The following is a 21004-nucleotide window of genomic DNA, read 5'->3' as shown; positions in this document are numbered from 1 at the left end:
CCTGGACCCTTTTTAGTTGGAGATGCCGGGGATTGAACCTGGGACCTTCTGCTTGCCAAGCAGATGCTCTACCACTGAGCCACAGCCCCATTCATGGCTCTCCAGGGTCTCAAGCTGAGGTTTTTCACACCTACTTGCCTGGATCCTTTTTAGTTGGAGATGCCGGGGATTGAACCTGGGACCTTCTACTGACCAAGCAGATGCTCTGCCACTGAGCCACCGTCCCTCTAGGCTGTACTAGACTTAGGATCTTGACAAGTGGTCACAGGTGGACCTGCATCGCCATGTTTCTAGAAGGAGCTGCCTTTGTTCCCCCTAGTCTGAGTCGATGGTGCTGGAGACGGCTGAGAACGTGAACAATGGCAACCCGTCCCCACTGGAAGCTCTTTTGGCCGGAGCCGAGGGGTTTCCTCCCATGCTGGACATTCCGCCAGATGCCGATGACGAAACTATGGTGGAGCTGGCCATTGCCCTGAGCCTGCAGCAGGACCAGCAAGGTAAGACGGTGGTGCAGCGCAGCATCTACCGTAGTGGGGGTGGTCCCTGATTCAAGGGTTGCCTTCTGTGCCTGAGCTCGCTGGGTTGCCTTTGGCAAGCCACTCTTTCTCGCAAACACCGGCCCCGTATTTAGCCTGCCTTCCAGGCTTGCGGTAATCCTAAGCAACCTGATGATGTCGGAAGAGCTTTTGGCCCCCCGGGGGGCGGGGGCGGCCCAGTGACACTGCTCTCCCTCTCTTTTAGGGAGCAGCAGCAGCGCCCTTGGCCTGCAGAGCCTGGGTTTGTCTGGCCAAGCGCCCAGCTCCTCCTCTCTCGACGCTGGGACACTTTCAGACACCACAGCATCAGGTAACTGTTCACAGGAAAAAAGAAAAACCTCTTGGATGGCAAATGCAAAGCCACGTGGGGGCGTCTTCTGTGGATGGGATGCCGCGTTTGAAAGTTGACCCCTGACAGGTGGGAGTTCTCTCGAGCAAAAGGCTTTCCTAGCCTGGCTGTCAGAGATCTTGCTCAGCAGAGATGCCTGAGATCGAACCTGAGCTTTCATGCATGCTCAGAAGCTGCCGTGCCCCCTAAGCTGCAGCCTCTGTCCTCCTCGTGCTTCTATCAGGCTTTCAAGACGGGGGGGGGTGGGGTGGATTCCAGCTAGCGGTCATCTCTTCCCCGAATCTGACGTTACCTGCTTTGGGATGTAACTGAATTGGGGGTGGGTCATCTGGTGGGTGGATAGATGGGTGGCAGGGAGACTTCTGGTGGCTTTTTCAGCACCTGATGGCTTTTTCAGCCAGAGAAAACTCCAGCGGGGGGGGGGGGGGGGGGGCTTGCTTAAGCTGAAAGAACGAGTGTGCTGTGAGGGTGTTGTGGCTGCATCTAAATTTCAGCTTGCTCTGCGTTCACTTAGAGACCCATCAACAAATCACAACCTCTCTATCTCAGTTTTGTCTTGTGAGAATTGAAAGAGGGAGAGAGGGAAAGAGAGAATTGAAAGAGGACCCCACCGATGGACCTCCTGATGGCGCCTGGGTTTTTATTATTATTTTTTTGCCACTGTGTGACACAGAGTGTTGGACTGGATGGGCCATTGGCCTGATTTACCACCCTGGTTGGGCCATTGGCCTGATCCAACATGGCTTCTCTTATGTTCTTAGGTGCTTCCTGTATCATTCTCTCCACCTCCCTACCAGTTCCATTGAATGATCTCTCTGATTAGATTTCAGACAGGAAAGCAGGGGGCTTCTCAGCTCTCCAGAGCCTGGAAAGGTGGTTCTTTTGTAAGCTGCCTTCCTGCCTGATTTCCCGGGTCAATTTTTGCTCAATGCCAAGAAGAACTCAAGCCTGCAACTTGCAGAACTTTGGGAGAGCAAACCGTTTTGCACCTGCTCTCATTGCTGCGTTGTGTAATTTACTGTAGTCCCGGGGGGAAAGAGTGAGAAGTTAGATGAGCTGCTGACATTTCAAACCTCCCCTCCCCCCCAGCACAGTATTGCCCAGTCCCCTCCCTCTCGACCAATGCAGATATTTCTGCAGGAGCTCCTTTGCATATTAGGCCACACACCCCTGATGTAGCCAGTCTAGCTAGAGCTTACAAAAAAAGAACCCTGTAAGCTCTTGGAGGATTGGCTACACCAGGGTGTGTGTGGCCTAATATGCAAAGGAGCTTGTGCTAGAATTCCACCCTTGCTGACATCATTTTCAAGGGTATCTTTTCAGCTGTTAAAAAACCCCCCAACCCTATATTCTGACTATATTGAAATGACTTGCTCTCATTGCTGCGTTGTGTAATTTACTGTAGTCCCGGGGGGAAAGAGTGAGAAGTTAGATGGTGTGATTCAGTGGCTAGAGGGTCGCTGTTGACCAGGGAAGCTCACAATCATATGCTCTGCTCAGCCGTTCAGTGTCTTACGCTATTTTGAGCCAGTCCTTCTCAGTAGTCCTGAGCTACTTCACAGGCAAAATGAGGGGGAGAAGACAATTTGCACCATTTTCAGTTCTTTGGAGGAAAGATGGGATAAAAACCACATCAGTAAATATATCAAGAAACCAATGAGCTCTTCCGTCATGGCAATTTGTTGGTTTGGGGCAAGCCCTTGAAATTTTTTGCCCTTTTCAGTAGCTTCCTATGAATTATTTGCCACATTCTTTTCTGTCCTTTGTTATACATTCAGCTTTTGTGGCACAGTGGGCTGTTGCTGGAGCTGCCCTTAAATGTTTGCCCCTGAAATCAGAGAATGGAAGTCCAAAGAGTTAGACAAGAGAAGCCAAAGGAAGGAAGGCATCGAAGCCTTCTTGCGGCCATTCCCGTGCCGGAGTTATTCAAAGGCTGTGTTTTTACTTGTAACAGCTCTCCTTACTCTCTCAGCTCCAGCCTCGGACGATGAAGGCAGCACGGCAGCAACGGACGGCTCCACCCTCCGGACTTCCCCAGCTGACCACGGCGGCAGCGTGGGTTCCGAGAGCGGCGGCAGCGCGGTGGATTCCGTAGCGGGAGAACACAGCGGTAATACCCAGCCTTCTTTGGCTGCCCCAGCTGTCTGTCGCTTCCTGGGGCCCTGCGGCAGAAGGAAGCGTGGCTTGTCTCAGGAGGCCCTCCTGCCCAGCGTCCAGGGTTTGCTTGGGTGGCCTTTGAAAAGGGACCCAGGTGGGGCTTCTCTGTGGCTCTCGTGCTGCTCACTGTCCAGAGCAGGGGGGCTGGATTCAGGACTGCCAAGACGGAAGGGGGAGGGGAGTGCAGAAGTCCAGGGGCCAGGCAAGGTGCTGCCGGGGATGGCAGCAGCATATTTATTCGGGGGGGGGGGGGTGGCAGCACGCGTGCGTCTTTGTTTAGTGGCTGAGCAGCCCTGCTGGGAACGGTGGTGGGAAATGGTGGTGGGAAAGTCACAGCGGACTTCCAGCAACCTTGTAGGGTTTTCCCTGTTCCCCGCTCCTCCTCCACGTGCAGCTGCTGGAGTGTGATCTTGGGTCAGTCATCACTCTCTCAGAGCTGTTCCGCTCAAGAGCAGTTTCTGTCGGAGCTCTCTCAGCCCCACCTACCTCACAGGGTGCTTGTTGCGGGGAGGGGGAGGGGGAGGAGATTGGAAGCCACTCTGAGACTCCCGAGTGGGGGTATAAACCCAATCTCCTCCTCCTCCTTTACAGCGAACGGGTGGTTTGCCCTTGCCTGCCTCTGTGTAGCGGCCCTGGACTCCCTTGGTGACCCCCCACCAAGTCCTGACTGGGGCAGACCCTGCTGAGCTTCTGAGAGCTGATGGGATCAGGTTGGCCTGGGCCATCCAGTCCCTCTCTGAATGGGGGGGGGCATGCCCCTGAGTCTTATCCCTGCTCGTGCTCAGGGGTGCTCATGGGCCCGTTCTCCCCCGCCCTGGTTTCTCTTCAGTTTCTGGCCGCAGCAGTGCCTATGGGGACACGACCGCAGAAGGCCATCCTGCTGGGCCGGGGAGTGTCAGTTCCAGCACGGGCGCCATCAGCACCACCACAGGACAGCAAGAGGGCGAAGGCTCAGAAGGCGAGGGCGAAGGGGAAGCCGAAGGAGATGTCCATGCCAGCAACAGGTGGGGCCTTGAGTCTTTCCCCTTGCTTGTTCCTGCCTGCCTGGACTGAACCTTTTTATTTCTTTATTTTGCCATCTTCTGGGCGCGGAGCGAGTGTCCCTGGGAGTGTGTAGTGGGGAGGTATTTGTGAGTTTCTGGCACTGTGCACGTTGTTGGTCTAGATGAACCTGGAGATCCCTTCCAAGTCTAGGATGCTGTGGTTCGTTCCCAGCTACTGACGAACAGCTTCAGATGGACTGAGCCACTGGGGGAAATTTTCTGTCTTTGCCCTGAGTTTGCAAATGGAAAGTGGATTCTCTGCTTCCTAAAAAAGCCTTCTGTGTTTTGAGGGCAGCGTTCTGCACCTCCTGTCCCCCCGGCTGCAGCACCAGGATGAAAGAGGGTGTCTTGCCCGGGGGACCCCCTGGCTGCACTCGGGGCAGGGGCAGGAGATCTGTTCAAGGTGTTGGCTGACTCCGTCTTTGCGCTCTGTTCCCTCGTGCGACAAGCCCTTGCGGGAGGCTGAGGAAGCTGCAGCCTCAATAAACAGTCCCTGTGCAGCTGGCATGGGGAGAGGGGGGGGGGTGCGCGTTGTGTTCCTTCTGGGTCCTGCAAGGAAGGGTGAGGGAAAGAGCGTCATTTGGCTTCTAGGCCAAGCTTCCCATAGGCCTGGGGTGTTTCTCTTGGCACTCATCTTTGCTGGTCTTCTCCACTTCTTAGATTGCATATGGTCCGTTTGATGCTGCTGGAGAGGCTGCTGCAGAACCTTCCCCAGCTGCGAAACGTGGGCGGAGTGCGTGCCATCCCATACATGCAGGTAGCTAGAGTGGCACTTGGGTCTCTGTCGCGAAAGTCGCTGCCCAGGAATGTGTGTGCGCGTGCTCTCCCCCTCCCCCCTTTCCCAGTTCGCTTGTGGAGCCCATGCTGGTTTTCTCTCAATGCAGAGGCTTTTGGTGTCTTGCTGAGCTGTGGAGTTTTCATTACTGTAGCCCTTCTCACACGTGACACTGTTTCCTGTCCATTGATGGGAGATAGCTGGCACCTCTTGGATCACATGCCACCCCCTCCTCCTTGTGAGATACTTCTCCCTCCTTTTGTTTGTTTTTGTCTTCCTCCGTGGTGGTCTTCTTGCAGAGCTGGTTGTTAACTGTGATCGTAAAACTCTAGACCCAGGGGCATAGAGTGCTAATCATGATTTACTGTAAGAAGGAAAAGGGAGGAGAATCTGTGGCAGGGGACGGAGAGAGTTTCTCACTTGAGCCTCAGACTCTCTCAGCCCTCCCAGCTTTTTAGCCATGGCAAGATTTTTTAATGCTAAGGGTCTGTGTTTGAAGGTGCACAGCCTCAGTGGCTAGATTCTTTAGAAAAGAATCTCTGGTTTTACTTTTTTTTTACAATACTTCTAAGAACATAAGAGAAGCCATGTTGGATCAGGCCAGTGGCCCATCCAGTCCAACACTCTGTGTCACATAAGAACATAAGAGAAGCCATGTTGGATCAGGCCAATGGCCCATCCAGTCCAACACTCTGTGTCACATAAGAACATAAGAGAAGCCATATTGGATCAGGCCAATGGCCCATCCAGTCCAACACTCTGTGTCACACAGTGGTCAAAAATTATATATATATATATATATATATATATATACACACACACACATACATATATATACACACTGATGGACCTCTGCTCCATATTTTTATCTAACCCCCTCTTGAAGCTGGCTATGCTTGTAGCCGCCGCCACCTCCTGTGGCAGTGAATTCCACATGTTAATCACCCTTTGGGTGAAGAAGTACTTCCTTTTATCCGTTTTAACCTGACTGCTCAGCAATTTCATCGAATGCCCACGAGTTCTTGTATTGTGAGAAAGGGAGAAAAGTACTTCTTTCTCTACTTTCTCCATCCCATGCATTATCTTGTAAACCTCTATCATGTCACCCTGCAGTCGAAGTTTCTCCAAGCTAAAGAGCCCCAAACGTTGCAACCTTTTTTCATAGGGAAAATGTTCCAACCCTTGAATCATTCTAGTTGCCCTTTTCTGCACTTTTTCCAATGCTGTAATATCTTTTTTGAGGTGCGGTGATCAAAATTGTACACAGTACTCCAAATGAGACCGCACCATCGATTTCTAAGTTGCTTTCTAAAAATGTGGGGGGTAAAAAAGGCCACTTAAATACGATCTCCAAGATAAACTTAGATGTTAGAAAAGAAGAGAAAAGAGCATCAAGGATGTCAGGATCGAGAACTAGGAAATCTCATGGCAGGGGCATAGGAGAGTTGGCACATTCTGACGGCCGCTGGACCATAGGGCCGCAGCTACTGCACCTGAAGTTTGCCTTAATATTATCCTGGCTGAAAAGCTTCCTGCAGTTTCTGCCCTGGTCTCGTCCCTGCTGTTTCCTGGCTTCATGGCCTGCGAATGCCTGTGTTTCCCAGGTGATCCTGATGCTCACAACAGACCTGGATGGTGAGGATGAAAAGGACAAGGGCGCTCTGGATAACCTCCTTGCTCAGCTCATTGCAGAACTCTGCATGGATAAGAAGGTGAGGCTTTTGCCTGCGTGACTAGAACACCCCCTGTGGCTTGTCTTGGTGGAGTGCTTGAGGCCCACTGGTTACTGAGTTTTGAGGTTTCAGAGTGGAGGTCTGGTGTTTTTATCCCCTTCTTCTCAGGGCTATATGAATTTCACTGTAAAAATAAAATCCTGCATTGAAACAATCTAGATGCTGCAGCAAAGGAGAGTTGATTTAGGGAACTGGGCAGTGTAGCAGAACTTCCGTTTCACATAATTCGCACTTTTTCTCTTACTCTGCATAAAGTTAGCTGTGGAGAGAAGGGGGCTGAGTGGGGCAAGTGCGAGCAGTTTCACCAATCTTGCTTTTATTGGATGTTGACTGCTACTGGTTACCATTTTTAATTTTTTTAGTTTTGTTACATGTGTTAACTTCTTGTAAGCCACTTTGGACATTTCTTTATGGCAAAGTGGGATATAAACCTTTTAATGAATAGTGTGGGGTGAGGCTGGCCACCTGGCAGCCTGCGTGCCAAGTCTGTCCTTGGAGCTTTGTGGCAGGAAACGGCTTCCTCTCATGAGTTAAGAACATAAGAGAAGCCCTGTTGGATCAGGCCGACGGCCCATCCAGTCCAACACTCTGTGTCACACAGGCCAAAAAACCCAGGTGCCATCAGATCCATCAGTGGGGCCAGGACACTAGAAGTCCTCCCACTGTGCCCCCTTGCAAGCACCAAGAATGTAGAGCATCACTGCCCCAGACGTAAGAGAAGCCATGTTGGATCAGGCCAATGGGCCCTCCAGTTCAACACTTTGTGTCACACAGTGGCCAAAAAACCAGGAGGTCCACCAGGACGCTAGAATTCCTGCAGGAGCCACTAAGGGGCCTCTAGGTGTTCACTTCAGCACGCAGGTTCTCGGTGTTTGTGCTAGAAGGGGCAGATCTGGTTCTGTTTGAGGGCAACTGGCTTCTTTCTCCCCTCCCCCAGGACGTGTCCAAGAAGAACGAACGTTGTGCCCTGAACGAAGTCCACTTGGTGATCATGAGGCTCCTAAGCGTCTTCATGTCCCGAACGAAGTCCGGATCCAAGTCTTCCATTTGTGAGGTATTGTGAGGTGCCCTTGTGAGGAAAAGCTCATCACCCATGACGGAGTATGTGTGTGTGGAGGGGTATGCTTAAACGCTGAGCACAAGAGGCAGACTTTTTCTGTTCGGCCCAGCTTTTGAGGAGACCTTGAAACAGAACAGACAGATTTGGACTCCTCGGACCACTGCGCTCAGGAGGAGAATCGAGCAGAAGAGGCATCAGTGGGTGTGTTGAAAGGGAAACTAGCTAGTATATAGAGCAGAACTCATGGTACGCTAATGGTTAAAACATTAGACTGGACTTCAAATGTATTTATTTGTCAGATTTCTATCCCGCCCTCCCCCGACAGGCTCAGGGCGGCTAACAACAGTTAGCAGTTTACATTAGCAGTTTACAAACGTATTAAAATTAGATCTATAAAAACATTTCCATATATATTAAAAATCCGAGATGGCAAGCTTCTGTTTTCCATTACATTAATTCAGTGAGATTGTCGATGCTGAAGGTAACAGCCACCTCCCCCTAACCGTTAAAGGCGAGTTTGAAAAGTTCAGTCTTACAGGCCCTGCGGAACTGTGGCGGGTCCCGCAGGGCCCCGATGTTTTGGAGGAGGGCATTCCACAAAGTGGGGGCTATTACCGAGAAGGCTCTGGCTCTAGTGCTGGTCAATCGAGCTTCTTTCGGTCCAGGGCTCTTAAGGAGATTTTGAGACCCTGAGCGTAGTGCTCTCTGGGGTACGTATGAGGAAAGGCGGTCCCAAAGGTTGACAGGTCCCAGGCCATATAGGGCTTTAAAGGTTATAACCAGCACCTTGAAGCGAATCTGGAACGCCACAGGCAACCAATGTAACGGTTTCAGCACAGGTTGAATGTGCTCCCGTACAGGTAGCTCCATTAACAACCTGGCTGCTGCGTTTTGCACCAGTTGCAGCCTCCGAAGTTGAGTCAAGGGCAGCCCCATGTAGAGGGCGTTACAGTAGTCTATTCTCGAGGTGACCGATGCATGGATCACCGTTGCCAAGTCGTCGTGCTCCAGGTACGGAACCAACTGCCTTATCCGCCTAAGATGGTAGAATGCGGATTTGGCAGTGGCTGCTACCTGGGCCTCCATTGTCAGCGAAGGCTCCAGGAGCACCCGCAAGCTCTTGACCTTCGACGCTGGCGCTAAGAGCTTCCCATCAAAGGCCAGCCAGGGGATTTCCCTACCCAGGCACAGGACCTCTGTCTTCGCTGGGTTCAATTTCAGTTGACTCTGCCTGAGCCATTTCACTGAAGCTTGCAATGCCAGGTCCAGATCTTCCGGGGCGCAACTGGACTGGCCTCCCGACAATAGATAGAGCCAGTGAGCCAGCTGTGAAGCTCCCTGGCCGATCTCGAAGCAGTCGTCATCCAGCCTACCGGAGGTGAAGAAAAGAGAAACTATAAGCTGCCCTTTGCTCCCAGGCTCTGGATTGCTCCTCCTCCTTCAGCAGCCAGGGGAGCTGCTCCCCTGGAACTGGCCCAAGTCCTTCTCTTGCGGCTGCCCCCAACACGCCACTCCCAGAAGGCCCCCCCTCCCGCCCTTTCTCTCCTCTCAGCCCCGTTATCAGTAACGAGTCAAAACAGGGAGCGTGGGAGGGATTTGCAGACCCACCGACTGGGAAGCCGAGGCGGCTGCAGCAGCAACATCTAGAAGTGGCTAAGAGGATTCCGCTGATATTCGTTGCTAAAAGGTGCAGTAACAGAGCAGCCCTTTTTAAAGGAGGGAAGTCGGCAAGCCCGTGTAGAGGGAAGGAGATTAATAACAAAAGCGCAGAGGTTAAAAATAGATCCTGAACTGCATCGAATGTTAATGAGCTTATGAGCTCGAGGGTTTGTTTGGATTTTCCAGGGTGGCTTTAATAGCTTTATTTACAGCAGCTTTTTACCAGCCTTTTGTTGTGTATCTCTGGGATGGGGGGGGGGGGATATCAAAGCCAAGGGGGGTCTGCCTTCAAGATTGCAGGTGTGAGACGTTTCCCTACTCAGGTAGGGCTGTGGCCGGCACTTTCAGTCAGAGCCCTTTGAACACCAGAGCTGGCCAGGATCCAGAGAAACAAATGGGGATTGCAACTTTCTTTAAGGAGGGGAAATAAGGCGTGTGGGCTGAGAGATCTCTCTCCTTTGCTAATCCCCAGCTCCGTGCCCCCTGGCACGTGTGTCGACGGGAGATTAGACTCAAGAGGCGATTTGGGGGTTTGCGTCTCTCCTCCCCCCCCCTTTTTTTTTTTTACTAGGCACTTGTTCAAAAGCATCTCTTGCTAAACACTTTGTCACTTGATATACTCTCATTGAAAAAAAAATTAACTGCAAACTTCCAGTTTGCTTGTCAAACTTGGCTTGTTAATGAGTTCTGGGTGGCTACTGTAGCCATGAAATTAAAAGACGTTTGCTCCTTGGGAGGACAGCTATGGTGAACCTGGGCAGTATAATAAAAAGTAGAGACATCACCCTGCCAACAAAAGTCCATATAGTCAAAGCAATGGTATTCCCAGTAGTGATGTATGGCTATGAGAGCTGGACCATAAGGAAGGCCGAGCGCAGAAGAGTAGATGCTTTTGAGCTGTGGTGCTGGAAAAGACTCTTGAGAGTCCCTTGGACTGCAAGGAGATCCAATCAGTCAGTCCCAAGGGAAATCAACCCTGACTGTTCCCTGGAAGGTCAGATGCTGAAGCTGAAGCTCAAATACTTTGGCCACCCAATGAGAAGGGAGCACTCCCTGGAGAAGACTCTGATGCTGGGAAAGACAGAAGGCAAAAGAAGAAGGGGACGGCAAAAGAGGAGATGGCTGGACAGCGTTACTGATGTAACAAACATGAATTTGAGCAGATTTCGGAGGATGGTGGAAGACGGAAGGGCCTGGCGTGACTTGGTCCAGGGGGTCACAAAGAGTCGGACTCAACTGAGCGACTGAACAACAACAAAACTGAGGTCCAAGGCCCTGTTTTTAGTCTGCACGATCCTCGTAGTCCCGGCCCTAAGCACAGAGTCTGGGCAGCCCCGTTGAAACAAGCTTGCGGTGAAATAGGGCTCCATGGTACAGCAGGCACTTGGATGTGGAGGCCCTGGGAGCCTCTCTGGTTTGCAAGGGACTCCCATTGCAGGCGTTTGGAAAGACTCTTCTCTGCTCCAGACCTTGAGGACACAGTGCGGGAGCAAGGAACTCGTGACCTCTCTCTTAGAAGGCAGGTGCAGATGTTGAGGCATGCTGAGGATTTGAAGGCACAATTAGAATCATAGAGTCGGAAGGGACCTTCAGGGTCATCTAGTTCAGCCCCCTGCACAATTGGCCACAGGTTGCCTTTCCCGAACTGTTCTGTCCTTTAGGATAAAGCTTTCGCCATTGGGAAGAAGATGATGATGATATTGGATTCATATCCCGCCCTCCACTCTGAGTCTCAGAGCAGCTCACAATCTCCTTTACCTTCCTCCCCGACAACAAACACCCTGTGAGGTGGGTGGGGCTGAGAGAGCTCTCCCAGAAGCTTCTCTTTCAAGGATAACTCTGCGAGAGCTATGGCTAACCCAAGGCCATTCCAGCAGCTGCAGGTGGAGGAGTGGGGAATCAAACCCAATTCTCCCAGATAAGAGTCTGCGCACTTAACCACTACACCAAACTGCCAGAGCTGTGGCTGACCCAAGGCCACGCTTAACCACTATAGCTGACCCAAGGCTATTCCAGCAGCTGCAAGTGGAGGAATGGGGAATTAAACCCGGTTCTCCCAGATAAGAGTCCGCTCACTTAACCACTACACCAAACTGAAGCATGCAGCACATCCTCTCCCCTCGTCATCGAAGCTGGTTTTTATCAAGCCAGGCCATTGGTCCATCTAGTCTGGCTCCAGCAGCCTCCCTCCAGGGCCTCAGACAGAGAAATGTCTTTCCCACCACCCGAGATCCCTGGAACGAGATACTGTTTGAGCCCCCTGCTCTTCTGCCTCTCTAAGCTAAGACTTCAGAGAGCCCAGGGTGAAGTCACCCAGATCTCACACTGCCTCTCAGGCAGCACTTACCTGCTTTGGTAGCCCTAGTTAACCTGCCCGTTATTTGCTCCCCCCCTCCCCGCCCAATGCAGGGGAAGTTTTATAGCCTTTGCTGCTTCAGAGAGACCATTTTCTCTTCCCCCTCCCCCATGTTCCAGGCCTCTTCCCTGATCTCCAGTGCAACAGCTGCTGCTTTGCTAAGCTCCGGTGCGGTGGACTATTGCCTGCATGTTTTGAAGTCTCTCCTGGAGTACTGGAAGAGCCAGCAGAACGACGAGGAGCCCGTAGCCACCAGCCAGCTCTTGAAGCCCCACACCACCTCTTCCCCACCAGACATGAGCCCCTTCTTCCTGCGCCAGTACGTGAAGGTGAGTGCCAAACCGGGACCCTGAGCGCAACGTGGCAGCGCCAGCGGGAATCGTGTTTTGGAGGGACTCAGAATCCCACCCCCCCGTATGGTTAAAAAATTCGCTCACTGAAATCCGGCTGAGTTTTATCATTGGACTTAGTTGCAGTGAGGTGTATTACAAAAGGGGGCTGGATTTGAGAGTTTTATTTCAAAGTACACAGTGGGGGGAAATGGGGCTGCTCCGACAAGATTATGCCCCCTCCTTGGAACGGGGAGGGAGGAGGATTGAGACTGCTGTGAGTGTGAGGAATTACCCATAATCCCTAGCCCTCTTCATTTCAATATTTCTGTCCTGCCCTTTCCTCCCCTGGAGGGCCTGAGGCCTTGTCCCAGCACCTTTCCTTGTCTTAAGTGGGGAAAGATAGCTCCCCCCCCTTGAAAATGCTTCTCCATTGGCTGAGGAGGTGCCTTGCAAATGTCAGGGCGAGTGGCAACGGCCCCGGGCGGCTTCCCGGCAGGCTCTCCCAGGCGGTCTTTCAGTCCATCTCAGCCGCTCCAGCGTTGCCTTTCTTCCGAACATCTGGCGGTGCCGCTTTCGCTTTCTCTCTTGCCCCGGCGCAGTACAATGGCATAAGCCGCATTAAACATTAGGGTGCTCTTCGCCTGGAGAACAGAAGGCGCAGGAGCTGTGGAGGCCTGTGGTGGCGACGGCTGGTTTAAGCTCTGCCTTTTATTCCCTCCTCTCAAAGGGGCCTGCTGTTTCCACATTACGCTTGTCAGTCAAGGCTCTTTTTAAAATTCCTCCGTAGCCACAGAAAGAGGCTCCAGGAAGGACTGACTGGGCGGAATGTAGATAGCTTATTTTTTTTAAAAAAAATTGTGGGCAAGAACGCAGGTTTGTTTCCCCGTCGCACCGTGTCAAGCTAGATCTGCGTATTTCCAGCATAAGTCCCTGAGTGTCTGGACGGGGGCACGCTAAGTCAGACTCGTTACGAAAGCAGGGTTTCAAATAGCCGGAAAGACGGTTCTGTCGCGTGCAAGAAGGTTATTAGTCCCCGCAAGGCAGATATAGGAGTGTATTTTCATTCCACACCTCTCAAGGGTAGGGACACAACTCGTCAGCTTCTGGCCAGGGAAGGTTTTAGAAAACTAAGCTGGGAAGGAAGCAACAGGGACCACAATTCATTTTTTTTAAAGTTTCTTGTTATTGTTGAGTAGACAAGACTGACTTGGATGGACCAAAGAGGGTCTGATTCAGTAGAAGGCAGCTTCAGATGTTCATATGTTCAAACACAAACACCACGGCTGCAGTACAGCAAATGGGCAGCTTCTCTTTCTCACCAGTCCTCCTTTTTTACTTTTCTCTTTCTTGTGCCCATTCTGTGTAGTACAAAGGGGCACTCCCTGTCTGTGAGGGATTGGAATAAGATTCAAACCACTCAAAGCCCAACAATAAGCAGCAGGTTTTTTTTAAAACTCTAGGAAAGGACTAAGCAAAAAGAGGTGCTGTTTACCCCGTGTGAAAAAGATCGTACTTTCCTCTGGATGAGCAGCTTTGAGGACTGCTTTTCAGAATGGAGGTGCCATGTCACGGAAGGCCTTGTTTCTTTGTGCCTCCCTCCCTTTAGGGATCTTCCCAGCAGGGCCATTGAGGATGCTCTCCTATGGGCACCTGTGACCCTTTAAGTCCTCTAGTCCTAAAGCATTTAGGGCTGGAGAGACACTAACCAGTGCTTTGGGTTAGGCCAGGAAGGACTCTTAACAACCAGCGGAGTTTTTCTTAATCCTGCCCTCCCCTGCCCACCCCCCCCAGTGGCTCCATGCCAATCAACCGCCTGTATTCTGCATCAGCTGAAACTTCCCCAAAGTTTTTAGGTTAAATATGTTCTGCAAATCTCATTTTTTTTTTCCTGGTGTGTTTTGCAAAGATTGGGGGACAGATGAAATTCCAAAGCCTGAAATGGGGAGCTTGCGTCTTCTCTGCCAACCAAAAATTTTCATTCACGAAGCAGCAGACGATACAAATTCCAGCCATAGTTTTGCTTCCTTGGAATACGCAGATTATTCCTCTTCGCATATCCTGTCCTCAGGCTGCATCTCTCGAGACAATCTCTCCCTTGGCTCATGGGATTTTTGCATTGTGCTTGGCCGTCATGAGGGGGCGCCCTTGCTCAAAGGCCACAGCTGGCCTGCAGGTGGATACCTGGCAGGGCACCCTGAAGTGCTGCCTGAGTGGGGGGGAGACCTGGGCTCCAAACTTTGGAGAGCCTCTGCCAGTGAACGGAAGACAGGGCACTGTCAGGCTCCAGAAACAGCCACTTCTTTAAATCGCTGTGATGTCATGCCCGATAATGATATTTTCTTACCTCCAGGGCCACGCTGCCGATGTGTTTGAGGCTTACACCCAGCTATTGACAGAGATGGTGCTGCGGCTACCCTACCAGATCAAGAAAATCGCTGACACCAACTCCCGCATTCCACCGCCAGTCTTTGACCATTCCTGGTTCTACTTCCTGTCAGAGGTAGGATGTGACAGGAGGCTTTGCGGGGGGGGGAGGGGTGGTGATGCTGGCTCAGGCTCATCCCACATGCTCAAGAGAGGCTGCGTTGAAGCTGACGGTCTGGAGGCAGACCGTCCGTCGGAAATGGCCAGCCCAAGAGCAGGCTCCTTGGAGGCTGAGTGGCAGATTCCTCAGGGTAGAAAGCACCATGTGACCACAGCATCATAGAATCACAGAGCTGGACCTCCAGAGTCATCTAGTCCAACCCCGTGCACAATGCAGGAAATTCATAGATACCTTCCACACACACATCCCCAGTGACCCCTGCAGGCTCCATGCCCAGAAGATGGCAAAAACTCTCCAGGATCCCTGGCCAAGCTGGCCTGGAGAAAAATTGCTGGCTGGCCCCCAAGAGGCAATCGGTGTTTCCCTGGGTGTGTAAGAAAGGGCCAAAAGAATGAAGCGCTGCTGCAGCCCTTCCTGCCCTCCTTCCCATGATCTGCCTAATTCAGTGAATCCGCGTTGCTGTCAGATGGCCACCTAGCCTCTGCTTAAAATCTCCAAGGAGAGCCCATCACATCATGAGGAAGCCTGTTCCACTGAGGAACTGCTCTAGGAAGTTCTTCCTAATATTGAATTAAAAACTGTTTTGATTCAAATTCAACCCCTTGGTTCTGGTCTGACCTTCTGGGGCAACAGAAAAAAAAAACTCCCCACCTTCCTCTGTGTGACAGCCCTTCAGGTACTAGAAGATGGTGATCGTATCACCTCTCAGCTGTCCCCTCTCTGGGCTAAACACACCCAGCTCCTTCAGCCTTTTTTCATAGGACTTGGTCTTCAGACCCTTCACCATCTTCGTCGCCCTCCTCTGGACGCGTTCCAGGTGGAATCTTGTTGGTGGGTCATGTCACCTGACATCTTTTGAGCTCAGAGCTGCTCCGCCACCTTCTGATCATTCTCGATGGTGACAACAGAGGACTGACCATGATTCCTTCTTCTGCAAAGCAGCCTGAGGACTGCTGCTAGAGTCCTTATTCAAGTTCTCCAGAGCCTTTCAACTGTATGAAAGGGGGAAAGGAGCCGCTCAGTGAACAACATGGATTGTTTCTTTCTTGCCGGGGGTGGGGGGGAGAGGGAAAGGGGAGGGGTTGTGGGGGAGAGAAAACGGTCAAGGTGCAAAAAGCCTAGAATTACACATTTCTGGGCTAAAATTCAGCTGGTCTATAGTCCAGCTTCCAGTTCAAAATTATATAGAGTCTTTTATCAGTGAGAAGCCTGGGGATAGCTCAGTTCCACTCTGTAAAATGTCAGCTTTCAAAAAATTTCTGTCTCTTTGGGAAAAAGCAAAACAGCCTGGGGCTCGTCTGCCTGCATTCATCCTCCTGTGAAGACGTATCTGTGTTGGTTGGAGGCCTTGCTCCATGACTGGCCCGGAAGGCAGGCCTGTGTAGACCTGCAAGACTATCCCCTTCACATGCGCAAAGACTGGTGTGGACAGAGAGGCTGCAATCAGCGTGTTCTTTCTCTCCTTGCCTAGTACCTGATGATCCAGCAGACACCCTTCGTGAGACGGCAAGTCCGCAAGCTGCTGCTGTTCATCTGCGGCTCCAAGGAGAAGTACCGGCAGCTCAGGGATCTCCACACGCTGGACTCCCATGTTCGTGGGATCAAAAAGCTCCTGGAGGAGCAAGGGATTTTCCTGAGAGCGAGTGTGGTGACGGCCAGTTCGGGCTCTGCCCTACAGTACGACACTCTCATCAATTTGGTAAGGAAGGGGAGCGGAAGCTGCCCCTTTGGCTGCATGCAAGGTTTGGGAGCTGCTTCCGAGAGGAGCAGAGGGTTCTGTGTCATTGTGGAAGCTGTTGCCTTTGTGGAAACTGTGCCTAGTTGCTGGAGGGCCTGCCCTTCGCTTGGACTTAACGTGAAACTAGCGTGGAATTAACCGAGCCAGTTGCAAACTTTACACTGGCTACTGCCAGGGTCTGCTTAAGGCACCGTCAAAAAGACCTGAGATGATTTGTGATTCTTAAAATCCTGCTGAGGCTCTCTACTCCCTCCCCCCCCCCCCCCGAATTACAATTGGAAACGTGCATCAGCCTTATACCTGAAACCTTTGGAGCGTGTGAGAGTAACAGCAGCTCTGCCTTAGAGATGTGTTTCTAAATGAATCCCTGTTCTGAACATGACCAGACCGATAACTCATGCAGAGACGCAGTATGTCTGATAGCAGGTAATTTTGTTGAGTCTCTGCAGTGGGTGGGACTGGATCCCTCGCTAACCCATTGCAAAGACAGAGCAGGGTTGCCCCCCCCCCTCCATCAGGACCTGGCAGCAGGGTGGGTGTGATTCCGGAAGAGAAACTTGAGCAGAGATATGAAGGGTAGCCTCCAAGGGTGGTGTTTTCGACTCACAGGAGCCTTCATTCTGAAATTAGTTCTCAGCAGTGGAATTCACTGCCACAGGAGGTGGTGGCGGCTACAAGCATAGCGAGCTTCAAGAGGGGACTGGATAAGCATATGGAGCAGAGGTCCATCAGTGGCTATTAGCCACAGCGTATTGTTGGAACTCTCTGTCTGGGGCAGTGATGCTCTGTATTCTTGTGCTGGGGGGGGGCACAGCCGGAGGGTTTCTAGCCCCACTTGTGGCCCTCCTGATGGCACTTGGGTTTTTGGGGGGTTTTGCCACTGTGTGACACACAGTGTTGGACTGGATGGGCCATTGGCCTGATTCAACATGTTCTTAACACAGAGGGTTTCACTTATTTCAGTTCCGGTTTACATCTCAAACGGCATAAATGTTCTCTAACCACTTGCTTGACTTTTGTAGTTTTCTATAAACTTTTCAAGATCAGAATAATTTAGAATGTCAGAGGTGGTTTTATCCATTGGTGATGTCGGTGTCGGTGGTGGTGTTTATGGCCTTTCTCTCGTACCCAGAAAGGTTCCTGGCCTGAGGGCTCTACAAGTCGGGAAGCCTGGCTTGGTCCTTCCTACCTGAATTCTTCTGTGTGTTTTCCAGATGGAGCACCTGAAGGCTTGTGCGGAAATCGCCACACAGCGAACAGTGAACTGGCAAAAGTTCTGCATCAAAGATGACTGTGAGTTGATTCCCATGTGTGTTGTGTTTCAGAGGGGCCAGGATTCTGTGCTCGAGCTAGGGATTCCCAGGTTCCTCTGTCAGTTTGCCTGTTTCTTCCACTGTGAGGAGAAATCATTGCAAACGTTGCCCCTTTCTTTTCCTTTGTAAGGCTTGTCAGGAAGGCTGGGGCATCAGCTGGAGAGAGGATAGCAGGCTGACATCATTTGGGGTGGGGCGAAGGCCAATCTCTGTTGCCTGGCATCTATCAGACGCTGAGCAGGTCTCGCAAAACAAGGCATCTGCTTTTCCAAGCTTGTCTCTGTGGCTGTGAGGTCTAGAAGCCAGGTCTTTGTCTAAAACAAACGGTGCCCACAGAATCTGTTTCCTGGTTCCTGCAAATGGGGTGTGGGGGTTTTCAAAATATTTTTCTATATATTTCTGTGTTTGTGTGCATGCCTGGAAGTCATGGGAGGGATGGTGGCTCAGTGGTAGAGCATCTGCTTGGTAAGCAGAAGGTCCCAGGTTCAATCCCCGGCATCTCCAAGTAAAAAGGGTCCAGACAAGTAGGTGTGAAAAACCTCAGCTTGAGACCCTGGAGAGCCGCTGCCAGTCTGAGTATTCGATGAAATTGCTGAGCAGACAGGTTAAAACGGATAAAAGGAAGTACTTCTTCACCCAAAGGGTGATTAACATGTGGAATTCACTGCCACAGGAGGTGGTGGAGGCCACAAGCATGGCCACCTTCAAGAGGGGGTTAGATAAAAATATGGAGCAGAGGTCCATCAGTGGCTATTAGCCACAGTGTGTGTGCGTGTGCGTGTGTGTGTGTGTGTGTATATATATATATATTTTGCCGCTGTGTGACACAGAATGTTGGACTGGATGGGCCATTGGCCTGATCTAACATGGCTTCTCTTATGTTCTTATGAGTAGACAAGACTGACTTAAAGGGAGGGATGGTGGCTCAGTGGTAGAGCATCTGCTTGGGAAGCAGGAGGGCCCAGGTTCAATCCCCGGCATCTCCAAGTAAAAAGGGTCCAGGCAAGTAGGCGTGAAAAACCTCAGCTTGAGACCGTGGAGAGCTGCTGCCAGTCTGAGTAGGCAATACTGACTTTGATGGACCAAAGAGGGTCTGATTCAGTAGAAGGCAGCTTCAGATGTTCATGGGGAGAGATGGTGGCTCAGTGGCAGAGCATCTGCTTGGGAAGCAGAAGGTCCCAGGTTCAATCCCCTGGGACCTTTTTTGGCATCTCCAAAAAAGGTCCAGGCAAATAGGTGTGAAAAACCTCAGCTTGAGACCCTGGAGAGCCGCTGCCAGTCTGAGTAGACAATACTGACTTTGATGGACCGAGGGTCTGATTCAGTAGAAGGCAGCTTCAGATGTTCATATGTTCATGGCGACTTCTGGCAGCTCCTGCTGGGGGCACGGAGGACATGGAGAGGAGTGGCTTGATGCAGCCTGCCCCTGCCTCCCTGCCCTGGCATTCCAAGGAGGTCTCCCATCCAAGTCCTTGCCAGAGTCGACCTTGCTTAGCTTCTGAGGTCTGATGAGATCGGGTTTGCCTGGGTTATCCAGGTCAGGACCAAATTGTGGCTTTAATAATCTGTAGCGTGGACGACCCAAAGGATTTGTTTGTTGAGCTCTCTCTCTCACTCTTCCTCCTCCTCTCCAGCTGTCCTCTACTTCCTGCTGCAAGTGAGCTTCCTGGTGGACGAAGGGGTGTCCCCAGTCCTGCTGCAGCTCCTGTCCTGTGCTCTGTGCGGCAGCAAAGTCCTGTCGGCCGCTTCTTCCTCTGGGTCATCCAGCACTTCGGCCTCGGCTCCTGCGGGCTCTGGGGCTGGGCAGCCAGCGGGGCAGAGCAAGTCCTCTGCCAAGAAGAGCAAGAAAGAGGAGAAGGAGAAGGACAGGGATGGTAAGCTGGGGTGTGTGTGTGTGTCTGTCTTCGGTCTTTCTGTAGGCTTCAACCCTGCTGCCCTTTTCAGTGAAAGGGCAGAGGTGCCTGCAGTAGAAGGATGGCATGAGGAATCTGAAGAACTGCCCTGCCAAGTTCTCCATTGGCAGCCCAGCGGAGTGTGGTGGTGGCAGACATCCTGTATCCCCAGCCCTGGGCAACTGGAGGGGGCCAGTCTGCTGAATTTGAAGTGTCCTGTCCTCTGTGTGTGTGTGTGTCCTCACTCCTCGACCTTGCAGGGGAGGGCTCTGGCAGCCAGGAAGACCAGCTGTGCACGGCGCTGGTGAATCAGCTGAACAAGTTTGCCGACAAGGAGACCCTGATCCAGTTCCTGCGCTGCTTTCTCCTGGAGTCCAACTCCTCCTCCGTCCGGTGGCAGGCACACTGCCTGACTCTCCACATCTACCGGTGAGTATGGGGAGCCCAGCTTCGCCTAGCCCCTCATATGGCACGAGTCACAGTTCCCGTCTTAGGCCTAGGAAGGCATCATGCAGGTGGTGGTCTCTCGGCCTCCCCCCTTCTGTCGGAGGGTCCCTAAATGACCTTAGCCCCTGCCAGCTTCTTGCAGTGGTCTCTCCTGACCTGGAACTGGGAGGGGCGGGGGGGGGGGGGCAGCCAGATGCTGGGTGGTGACAGTGATGGTGGCCTCAGACAAAAGTTGGGCCTCCAAAAGAGACAAGGAGAAATACGGTCCTGGAGAGAGATGGGTTTTATTTCATCGCAGCTCTGGATCAGGAGGAGAAGGGGGGAACCGGAAGGGGGTCGTATTTCAGCAGGGGTGTGGAAGAGGGCCGGGGTGGGGAGGGCCATCTTTGGTCATCTGCCTCCTTTGTCCCCTGCCGCCCTCCAGGAACTCAAACAAATCCCAGCAAGAGCTGCTGCTGGACCTCATGTGGTCCATCTGGCCGGAGCTGCCAGCTTACGGGAGGAAGGCTGCCCAGTTTGTGGATCTCCTGGGTTACTTCTCTCTGAAGACGCAGCAGACAGAGAAGAAGGTGCGCCCGCCTCTCCCCCCCTCCCCCTCCCGGAAGCAACAGGCCCCGCCAGTTTGGAGAGCCAGTTTGGTGTAGTGGTTAAGTGTGCGGATTCTTATCTGGGAGAACCGGGTTTGATTCCCCACTCCTCCACTTGCCTTTTATCTCCCACTCCTCCACCTGCCTTTGATTTCTCACTCCTCCACTTGCCTTTGATTCCCCACTCCTCCACTTGCACCGGCTGGAATGACCTTGGGTCAGCCATAGTGGTGAAGTGAGCGGACTCTTATCTGGGAGAACCGGGTTTGATTCCCCACTCCTCCACTTGCACCTGCTGGAATGGCCTTGGGTCAGCCATAGCTCTAATAGAGAGCCAGTTTGGTGTAGTGGTGAAGTGCGCGGACTCTTTATCTTCATGAATTAGTTTGCTCTGGGGCCATTTTTCCTGAGCTATTACAAAAATGTGTGAGCCAGAGGCTAAAAAACTGTGGGCTAGCTCATACTAACTCAACTTAGAGGGA

At 52.0% G+C, this 21004-nt stretch overlaps 1 protein-coding gene and 1 non-coding gene across 2 annotated transcripts in view; one reads left to right on the top strand and one right to left on the bottom strand.

The window, feature by feature from the left end:
* The window catches only part of LOC132590909 (E3 ubiquitin-protein ligase UBR4-like), a gene marked incomplete at its 3' end in the record, with an annotated part of 94650 nt that extends 74146 nt beyond the window's left edge, over positions 1-20504 (top strand). The window contains exons 58-71 of the mRNA XM_060263833.1: positions 320-497; positions 742-846; positions 2858-2995; positions 3872-4046; positions 4746-4842; positions 6465-6572; positions 7531-7647; positions 11788-11997; positions 14351-14500; positions 16017-16244; positions 17498-17576; positions 19231-19470; positions 19749-19917; positions 20360-20504. Of these exons, the coding sequence (XP_060119816.1) occupies positions 320-497; positions 742-846; positions 2858-2995; positions 3872-4046; positions 4746-4842; positions 6465-6572; positions 7531-7647; positions 11788-11997; positions 14351-14500; positions 16017-16244; positions 17498-17576; positions 19231-19470; positions 19749-19917; positions 20360-20504 (2139 nt within the window). The remainder of the gene's footprint in view (positions 1-319; positions 498-741; positions 847-2857; positions 2996-3871; positions 4047-4745; positions 4843-6464; positions 6573-7530; positions 7648-11787; positions 11998-14350; positions 14501-16016; positions 16245-17497; positions 17577-19230; positions 19471-19748; positions 19918-20359) is intronic.
* Positions 18-89, bottom strand: TRNAA-GGC (transfer RNA alanine (anticodon GGC)). Its single transcript has one exon. It is a non-coding gene; the product is annotated as a tRNA-Ala (tRNA).
* Positions 20505-21004: the final 500 nt, after the last annotated feature.

Source organism: Heteronotia binoei, unplaced genomic scaffold (assembly GCF_032191835.1).
Source record: "Heteronotia binoei isolate CCM8104 ecotype False Entrance Well unplaced genomic scaffold, APGP_CSIRO_Hbin_v1 ptg001143l, whole genome shotgun sequence".
In the NCBI taxonomy this organism is placed as follows: domain Eukaryota; kingdom Metazoa; phylum Chordata; class Lepidosauria; order Squamata; family Gekkonidae; genus Heteronotia; species Heteronotia binoei.
Note: the sequence above shows the minus strand (reverse complement) of the source record. Positions and strands in the feature narration are given on the sequence as shown.